This window comes from Zingiber officinale, chromosome 1A (genome assembly GCF_018446385.1).
Source record: "Zingiber officinale cultivar Zhangliang chromosome 1A, Zo_v1.1, whole genome shotgun sequence".
NCBI classification, from domain to species: domain Eukaryota; kingdom Viridiplantae; phylum Streptophyta; class Magnoliopsida; order Zingiberales; family Zingiberaceae; genus Zingiber; species Zingiber officinale.
Genome location: NC_055987.1, coordinates 169,642,086 through 169,652,136, shown reverse-complemented (window position 1 = coordinate 169,652,136; position 10,051 = coordinate 169,642,086). Strand labels below are relative to the sequence as shown.

General features: G+C 38.7%; 1 protein-coding gene across 2 annotated transcripts; it reads left to right on the top strand.

Moving 5' to 3' along the window:
• Nucleotides 1–1,955: 1,955 nt before the first annotated feature.
• Nucleotides 1,956–3,410, top strand: LOC122012351 (AT-hook motif nuclear-localized protein 19-like). Of its 2 annotated transcripts, none has more exons than XM_042568874.1 (2): nt 1,956–2,097; nt 2,224–3,410. In XM_042568874.1, exon 2 carries the CDS (start codon nt 2,415–2,417, stop codon nt 3,165–3,167), a length of 753 nt encoding a protein of 250 aa, XP_042424808.1. In that variant the 5' UTR covers nt 1,956–2,097; nt 2,224–2,414; the 3' UTR covers nt 3,168–3,410. The 2 variants fall into 2 exon arrangements, with proteins under 2 accessions (XP_042424808.1, XP_042424798.1); XM_042568864.1 differs by having other exon boundaries at nt 2,046–2,097; nt 2,185–3,410.
• Nucleotides 3,411–10,051: the final 6,641 nt, after the last annotated feature.

Sequence of the window (10,051 nt, the reverse complement as noted above, 5' to 3'; positions counted from 1 at the left end):
AGGTTATGTTAATGTGAAGTCAAAGATGGATGAGAATTAAGGAGAAGTGGTACTCTCACATGTGTCTGCAACTAATTAGCTACTTAATTACGTTCCATTTCAGGGCGAGATCATGATGAGATGATTGATTACTGAGAACACAGGCATTAATGCATCTTGTTAGTTCCCAGCAGTCAACCTCCAATACAGCTCTTAATCAAATGAATATGATTATCAATTTCAAATGGCTTGGGCTTTAGTGATCGATCGATGTCAATGTTGTTGCACTTCCAACCCCTTGAGAGGAGTTGAGGAAATGAATGACCTTAGAGATAGTGCATTTTTTAATTAATTAGATGCACTTTTTTTTTTATCATTATTGGATCAGCTATAAAAAAAATAAAATGTCTAAGATTTAAAGAATGAATGATTACTCATATTGTATAGAATAATTGTGCATAAAAAACTCGAGCTTAGTTTTCATTTGTTACTTATATTTATTGACTTTCAATGATGGTTTTCATTTGATTTGTCGCCAAATATGACATGAGCAGTGATGACATTTTTCTTTATATATTGATAGACAACGTGTTCTCATTAATTATGCAATAGTCATTAAACTTTGAGAAATTGTTTTCATCATGTATATATTCCATAACTTGGTCATTAAAAATACATTTAGTGATTTGTTGCTAAAATCTTATGTTTTTTTAGTGGGGTTAAGAAAATTACATTAACATTATAATTTCTACAAGAAGAGGGATTATAATTGATAATCTCCTAATTAAACCATTCATTTGAATTTATTTCTTATTCATCTTTGATTCATTGGATATATGTATTTTTCTTTTCTTACGTTATCATTCATATGGGATAGAACTAGTTTACATTGTGGCAAATCATCTCAATACTAGATTCTAAATGTTCTGGATCCTTCTTAGAATGTTTTTATTCGAGTGGGATCTCAAATTGTACATTATAGATGTAAGCCACACCCTTTTCCATCAAATCTTCTTTTGCCCCATTTTGTTGGTACCATTATTTTGATCGAGACATTATAAAGACCCCTTCGTAGGCAACACATCGATTCAACTTGATGAGTCCCCTAATTGGGCAAGAATAACATCCTTATTCTTCGACATGTTCAAGGGGGGAGCTTAGCTTGTAACAAATCTCAAAAGACTAAGGATTAATTAAAAATATTTCATTAAAAAAATAGATTATATCATTAATTAATATCGAAAGACTAAGGATTCAAATTTATATCATTAACCTTGAATTTCTTTTGTCTACCGAAGAATTATTCTATATCAATATAATGTAAAGATATTTCGTGATCAAAATAAAACAAAATCTCGATCTCATATTTTTTTTATTTTTTATTTTTTGGAGGAAGGTATATATTTTATATGCTGCCTAGCTATGTTTGTTCCCTAAGAGGGAAAGACCGGACACTTGTTTCTTTTTCAGGTTAAAATTCCATTGGCTGGTGTGTCGCAGATGCTTGAGAAAGACTGGCCGTGCTCTCCACCTGCCCTCTCCGCAGGCGCAACCCCAAAACAAAAAACCCTAATTATGAGTTTCAACACACAACCTCCCTCTCTCTCTATCTCTATCTCTCTCTCTCTCTCTTCTGTCATTCTAACACACACACATGCACATCCTGCGTCTCTCAGAAGCAACGAGAGAGCACCACCTACCCTTTCGATTCACCAGACCACCAATTACTGCGTAGACCACGAACATCTGTTTCGCCAAGTCTTCCCCCTTATAATTTCTTATTCCCACTTGCATCGATTAATACCTAAGTTTTAAAACAGAATTAATTCAAACACCTATGCGCAGTAGTTAATGAAAGAATTCATTTTCCACTACCCATCACTACTGGGCATTATATATTTATATATATATGACAATAGCCAATAGCATCCCAAATAAAAGAAAGAACAAATAAAGTTATAACTCAATTATTAAACATATTAATTCTCCTTGTGGTTTCTCTTTTACAGATTAAAGGAGCGAGGATATATATATATTTATATATATAAAGGCCGGTAGAGAGTACTCTCTCCCTTTCTCCCTGATCTGTGGCTGGAAGAGCAATATTTGTGAATATATGTAAGCTCCCTTAGATCTCTTACATGCATGTTCTCGTTTTTTTAAGAAAAAGTTGTATTTAATTCCAGCATATATATGTTCAAATAGTTCATGATCGAAGCAAGGTATTGGGGTTGGAGGTTGCAGGCATGAAGCTTCTTTGAGTAGTACAAGGAAGAGAAGGGAACAAATCTGATCTCTAGGACTAGGATCAAGAAGAAGGGGGAGAAACAAGCAAGCTGGCGACTAATCCGTGGTGGGCTGGGCAGCTTGGCCTCCCCAGCGGGCCGGTTGCGGGCGGAGGATCCGTCTCCGATGATCACACGCAGCCGGACAACATGGGCCCCAAGGAGTCCGACTTCGGCGGCAGCAGCGGCGGCAACGAGGACGACAAAGACAACGACAGCGAACCGCGGGAGGGAGCGATCGTGGCAGCCAATCGCCGCCCTCGAGGCCGCCCTCCGGGGTCCAAGAACAAGCCGAAGCCGCCCATCTTTGTGACCCGTGACAGCCCCAACGCGCTGCGCAGCCACCTGATGGAGGTCGCCGCAGGGGCCGACGTGGCCGAGTCCCTCGCTCAGTTCGCGCGCCGCAAGCAGCGCGGCGTCTGCGTGCTCAGCGGCTCTGGGGCGGTCGCCAACGTCACGGTCCGTCAGCCCTCCGCGCCTGGGGCCCTCGTCGCGCTCCACGGTCGCTTTGAGATCATCTCCCTCACGGGGACCTTCCTCCCGGGACCGTCGCCGCCCGGGGCCACGGGGCTTACGGTGTACCTCGCCGGGGGGCAGGGGCAGGTGGTGGGCGGCAGCGTGGTGGGGCCTCTGATGGCGGCGGGACCCGTTATGGTGGTGTCCTCAACGTTCTCCAACGCCACCTATGAGAGGTTACCTCTTGAGGACGGGGAGGAGAGTGGCGGCATGGTGGCGGGGGACATGGCACAGCTGATGCCCCCGGGCGGAGGTGGCGGGCTGACAGATCCATCAGCGTTACCGATCTATAACTTGCCGCCGAACTTGGCGCACAACGGAGGCGGCGGCGGCCCTCAAATGGGGCAGGAGCCCTTCGGATGGGCTCATCCCCGGGCACCATTCTAGCTAATCCATCGCTCTACTGCCATGCTTCAGTTAATGGCTATCAGCTCTTTATCTCTCTAGATATGATCTCTAAACTTCAAAGCTCTTCTTATAAGTTTGCACTTCATCTCTGCTTATCTATTCAGTTCTTTAGCTAGTGTATGTAGCTGTCTCAAGCTCCAATTAATTTGAAACATTATGGGACTTCTATTTCTCATAAGCATATATATATTTTGGGGACTTTAATGATATATATACCTTGATGTTTTCGGATTAGATTATCAATTATCGAGCTTTCAGTCAGATATATATAATTGCATGGATTAGATTACATTGTGCACAGAATCCTAAAATACCAATAGAACAGTGCCGTTGATGCACCAATGATTTAGCATGTGTTATTTTAATTTGTCTTCTACAAATTAACTTAAACTTTGTTAGTAATTAGTACTTGTATGCATTTTGCTTAGAGTTTATATTTTTCTAGTATCATCTTCTAATGTTATATAATTGAGAAAATGTTTAATGGATAATCGTCTTCATGCAGCATTAAATGCAAATTCTTCAGTCACTGATCATGTATATGCATATATTTCTTAAGAACTCCTCTTTTTGTTTATTCAGTATTAATTTTATATATTTTAGATCATGATACGGGTGAAAGACATATTTTATGAAGTTTGGATGTGTTGTCTATAAAGCATACTAAAGAGAGACAGACAAACTCTTTTTAAGATATAACCTAGAAAGCTAAGGAGGCAAGAAACCCTACTAGGATGTGTAGATAATTCCTCTGCGTGAAAAATCTACTTGGACAAAAATACATTATTAGGTGTTGAACCCAATCCATATGTAGTTAGATACAAATATAATGAACTAGTTAAACAATATTTCAACATAATATTCTTGTGTAGGGCAACATCTAACCAAGTATTTGTTGGTGATTCGTTGAATTGGTCCGACTACAAAATGATATCTACAAGTATTAAACATTTGTTATAACGATGTTGTAAATATTTGCTTAAGTTGTGTTTGTAGAGGTAGTGTAACCTTGTGTGGTATTAAGAAACATCTCTCTTATTATTAGATTGTATAAAGCAAGAAAGTACGTACTTAGTAAAATATGTTTTTGAGTTAGGGCTGGTTGATGAAAATACTTTAAACTGAATAATTTCAAGAATAAGGTTTTTCCTTGGATTTTCCTAGTTTGATGTGTGTTTACTCACTCGCCAAAGTATTTGAAGTAAAGTAATATTATCACGTTGTTTTACAAAATAAGAAAGTAAACATGATTCAATTAGCGATAGATAGCAGTGGCAAATATATGTTAGCTCGATTTAAGTCAATCATATATGGAATGAATTTATGATCAACCATATCAAGTATACAAATTATTTGCATAATTTCTGTCAACCTGCACATTGGCACTTCTCTAATGACAACAAACAAGATGCTTACCAAGATATTGATAACAGTTTTCTATCAAGCATAATTATATATTATCTTTATCTTCTATTATTTTCTATCCTTCCACTTCCATTTCTTGTTTGTCTTTCCCCTTCTATATTTTATTCCTTCGATTGTTCCTCTATATTATCAACTGTGGCAGCGATGATGACATTACTGATGCTAGAAGGAAAGTGAAAGGAGAGAGTGAGAAAGGTTAAGGAAACTGAAAGAACAAAATGATGCATACAAATGAGAAAAAGTGAGGGCAAAGAAGAAAGAGATCCAAGGAAAGACGAGTAGGGCCAGCCAAAGATGACTCCGATCTCAATGGCCCTAGAAGAAACGGACTTGATGTGGTGGGAAGATAAGCATCACGTGGCAAGCCTAGGAGGGTAACATGCAGAACTTGGTCAACGCAAACCCCTATGATCAACCCAATTGAAGATAGAGCTCATGGCAGAACTTGTGCCAAACTAGCTGGTGTCGTTGAGTTCAAAGGGAGGCCTCATTGGAGGCACGGACATGGGCCAGAAATTAAATGGGGCATGCATCTCCTCAAAAAAAAAAAAAATGTGGAACCGTCACATCAGCGACCCCCTTAGAGTCGATCACACGGATATGGAGGGAGGTAAATGCAGGTACACAGGTGGAAAGTACATGGCGGAGACGTTAACCCCAGGCAGTGACACCCCAGGGATCGACCCCTGGACCTTTCAGCCACAGAACCATGCACTCCCCATCTGTGCTACGCCCTGGGGACGGGCATGCGTCTCCTCAAGATATGGGAGAATGTGGCTGGATGCATCAGATGTGGCGTAAACACGACCTGAGGACGTGTGAGACGAGCACGGAATATGCATGGGATGCCTGATCCAGTCGTTTCCCACTCAGACCACGCCATATAAAAGAGTGACCTCTCTCGCAGGCGGAAGTACGCAAACAATATATTTATCACCCTTTGTTTGTTCTTCTTCTTTGGGTGTCTTGTTCGACTATTTCTTTTTGATTACCAATCGAGGCCTGAATTGAGCATCGAAGGAGTTTCGTTAAGGTTCGCCTTAGCCTCCCTTCTAATTTTTTTCTTGATATTCTCAGCGTTTGAAGACAGATCATCATCGATAAAGATTCACACCAAAATCACTAATCTTCGCCGAAGTCAGGCCGATTCTTGTCGAGAGCCTAGAGTTCTTTCATCGCCCACCTACTCGAAATCACTCCGCCCATAGCCAACTCAGCACACGTTAACCTGACCACCATCGATACTCCCTATGCCTGACTCACCCGAAGAACTTGTCTTAGATGTGTCGAGTGGCCATGGTTTGTAAAATTATGATCCGAAAGTAAAAAAAAATTGATCTAGATCAATTAGGGATCCAGTTTTGTAGTGGAATCTGTTAGGACATGTATGAGTTATAAGGGAATGAACAGCTCGCTTCACTTCTTTGAAATTGAATGGTAGCAGAAAACTCGAAGTAAAACTCTCAATTGCTAACACATTTGATTGTACTTATTATCCATCTTTTTGAAATGACTAATCTAAGAGTCCACTCTTTACTCACAGTTTTACTATCAAAACCTCCTTCCCAAAGATGAGAAGCTTCGTACAATCTTGAACATGAGAAATACAACAAGAAATGAAAGTAAAAACAATGAATACAAACAACTTTATATGAATCATGCTTTGAGTGATTTCTTGTTGCTTGGAAAAGTCTCTTGATTAATTGGAAATGCTTATAGGTTAGAAATGTAGCAGCACTTTGCTTCTAATTTCTCAAGAATTGGCTCATCAAAAACATCATGAAACCCCCTTTTCTTGGATTTCTCCTAGGTTAGAAAATATCTTCCAATCGATTGTCCTTACCCTCAATAGATTGTCATATAAGATTGACCATTTAAAACATGCAAAACAACTTTTTTTTATTCGTCCAATCAATTGGTGAGTCATATCAATCGATTGATAGATTCTAATTGATTAACCCAATCGATTCAAAAGCTTTATGTTATTGCGAAAGACATTTCAATCGATTGGGTCAATCGATTGAAGTTGATGAATCAATTAAGTCAATCGATTCAACAACTTTTTTTCTCTTCAAAAAACATAGCCAATTGATTGCCTCAATCAATTAACCTGTTGAATCGATTGTCCCAATTGATTTAGCAAACTTCTATTCGCTCACGAGAAACCTTCAATCGATTGCACTAATCGATTGGAACTTGCTTGATTGATTGCTTCAATCGATTCAAGCAAGAAACCCATAATTTTGGGTTTAGGGTTTGTCAATAGATCATCAATCGATTACTAACCCTAATTTCAGTCTTTTGATGACTAAAATTATGTCTTGCCTGATATCCAATTAACTTCAACCTACCAGGACTTTCTCTACCCAACATTTTGTCATCTGTGACCTGTTAGGACTTCTTGTTGCCTAACATCCGGTCACCCTTGACTTGCCAGGGCTTCTTCACCAAGTGTCTGGTCCTTCTTGACCCACTTGAACTTTCCTTTGTCAACTTCTCGTTGGACTTTCGATCGCCAAGTGTTCGATCAACCTTTTACCCACTTAGATTTTCTCACCAAGTATCCAATTCTTCTTGATCTACTTAGATTTTTATCTTGCCAACCTTCCCACTGGACTTCCCTTGCCTAACCTTTAGTTAGGGCATCCCTTTCTTAACCTCCAATTAAGACTAGTCACTCAGTAAACTTTTGACCCTTGCTTAACCTCTAGTTAGACATTCTCTTGCCTAACCTTCAGTTAGGATTTCCTTTACTTAACTTCCCGTTAGGGCTTTCGCAGTCAAGTATTCGGCTATCTCTTAATCTACTTAACTCCTCTCTCATATATTGTCAAACATCAAAACTCAAGTTCGGATCAACCCAAGCTTAATTAGTCAAACTAGTCAGTCATGACCCAAGGATAATTACACCAATATAATTGGAATAGAATCGTAGGAATCGTATAAAATCGGTGGCATCAGTACAATCTTACATTGCAAACGATTCTCCTCCGACAAACAACATTTGCATTGGCAAAACCACGGGCAACCCTCCTCGTTGTTGGATAACAACAACAGAGGAGGCAACGCTGGTGGCTTGTGAAGGGGACACGTGAACTTGGTCTAGTATCTCACGGACGAAGTGTTAGACACAAACAATCTGTCGGAGATTTTAGGGGTATTAGCTGAATTCAAATAGCACTGATTTAAATTCAACTTACAGTAGAGATGACCTGAGCGGATAATCTCAGGCTGCCAGCAGGGGCTGGTTTCTGCTCTGAGCCGAAGAATTACCGAGCAAGAAGATCGGCTGAGCCACTAGTCTGTATTGCCGAGCGGGCGGATAGGGCGAGCAGAGGGCAGATCGACCAAGCAGATCGGTCGAGATGAGGTCGGTCGGTCAGCCGGGTCGGTCGGTCGGCCGAGTCGGTCGGTCGGGTCGGCGGGCAGCAGAACAGGTCTTGACAGAAAGGAAGTCCAGGTCTATTCAGAGTAGATCTGCAGAACAGAAGACCAGGTCTGCAGAGCAGTCTCGACAAAGCAGTAAGGTCGGACAAAATCCCGACCGGGCAAGCTGACCGAGGCCCCACCTCTGGCTGTGCTTCGAGGCTTATTTGGGAGGTCTGTTTCCCAGGATACAACAGTCTGACCGCGAACTCCACCAAGCACCGGTGGTCACGGCAAACTGAGTGGTACCCGAAAGCTACCATTAATGATCAACGCCAGCTTTTCACTTGGCCGTTTAAATGTTGGTTGTTCCGCTTGGGCAAATTTTTGCCCCGACCGGTCCGGCATTCGTGTGCGCAGGTCGCGCTCGCGCACGAGTCAACTTGGTTCAATACAATCCGGGCCCTGGATTTGCACCCCTCCTGCGCACCCACGCGTGAGAGAGAGCCTCTCCTCATGCATTTGTTCACATCCTCAATGCATGTGAATCAATATAAACCAACAAACTTGCCTTGAAACTTCCAATGTTGGACTAAAGTCTCATTCACAATAGAGTTTCTTCTCTTCCACCTCTTCTCTATTCACACTTATTCAACAAGAAGAGACTATCTCCGATAGTTTTTGGAGGTTGTTCTCTTACCATTTATGATAAGAAGGCATTGACGGGCGACAATGGCAATGACAACAAGGATGTGCAAATGCGGGTGAGGGGAGCAGTGACGCAGGTGAGGGAGCATCGCAGCATCAACACAATTAATGATGTGGGGTACGATAGTAATTATCCTATAGGCTAATGAGAAGTGGAAATTGAAAAGAACACAAGAAGAGAAAAACCGGCATTCTCAAGTTTCTCCCAAAAAAGAAATTTTATTTAATATTCGAGAATAATTCTTGAAATAACTAAACACATGTCTATATAGATTAATCCTAAGACATCAAAATCTTAACATATAGATCTCAATTCTCATCTTATAAAGAAATAAAAGGAATTCTAACATATATATATATATATATATATATATATATATATATATATATATATATATATATATATATATATATATATATATATATATATATATATATATATCAATTCTTATCTTACAAAGAAAGCAAACAAATCTTAAAAAAAGAAAAAAAATTCATAATTCTAAAATATATAAATGGACTCAAAAATCTAAATATATATATATATATATATAAAAATAGAAATTATCAAAAATATCTAAAATACCAAAAAATAAAAATTACAAAAAAATAAAAAATATTTTAAAAAAAATAATAATAATCTTTAGCCCCTTCTGCATCAGTTAGGATCGACACTGAATAAAAAACAAAAGGATCAAGAATTATGCACAGTCAATTAAAAACTCTAAGTTTTAAATTAAAATTTTTATTAATTATTTCAATTCCAACTTCTATTTTAAATAAAATAATTTAAATAGACTTCCTCCAACCCTAATCGAATTATCCCATTAAAATATATATAAATTTATTTAAAATTTATAAATATATTTTATTTATTTATTATATATATTATCAACCTACTACTATTATTATTATTGTTATTATTATTATTATTAATTTGTTTTGATATATTCTACATATAATTTAATAAAATAACAAATTGATTTAGTTTTTATTGATGGATTTATCATCTTATCAAATACTAAATTAAATTTTAAATGTTTTTAATAGGATTGCACAATACTATGATCCAATTTTGACCGATTTGATTATAATCCCAAACCGATGCTGCAATATTTGCAATTCTACAAACTATGGGCCTACCCCATCCTGATCATAGCTGGATTAGGACTAAAATAAATTAAGGACGAAGTAGATACTTGAAAATAAGTATGATTAAGCATCACTTGTTCCTTAGGTGCCTTAAAACTTTCACTAAGTAGCCATGTTTGTTACGTTACAACTAATTATAAAACTCTCCTCAGTTTACAAACTAAATCCTTATGATGACAGGAACTCTCTGAATCATTTTAGTTGTTGCTATT

Bases quoted from the DNA above. Each gene is read 5' to 3' on its own strand.
- LOC122012351 (XM_042568874.1), top strand. From the start codon at position 2,415: ATGGGCCCCAAGGAGTCCGACTTCGGCGGCAGCAGCGGCGGCAACGAG.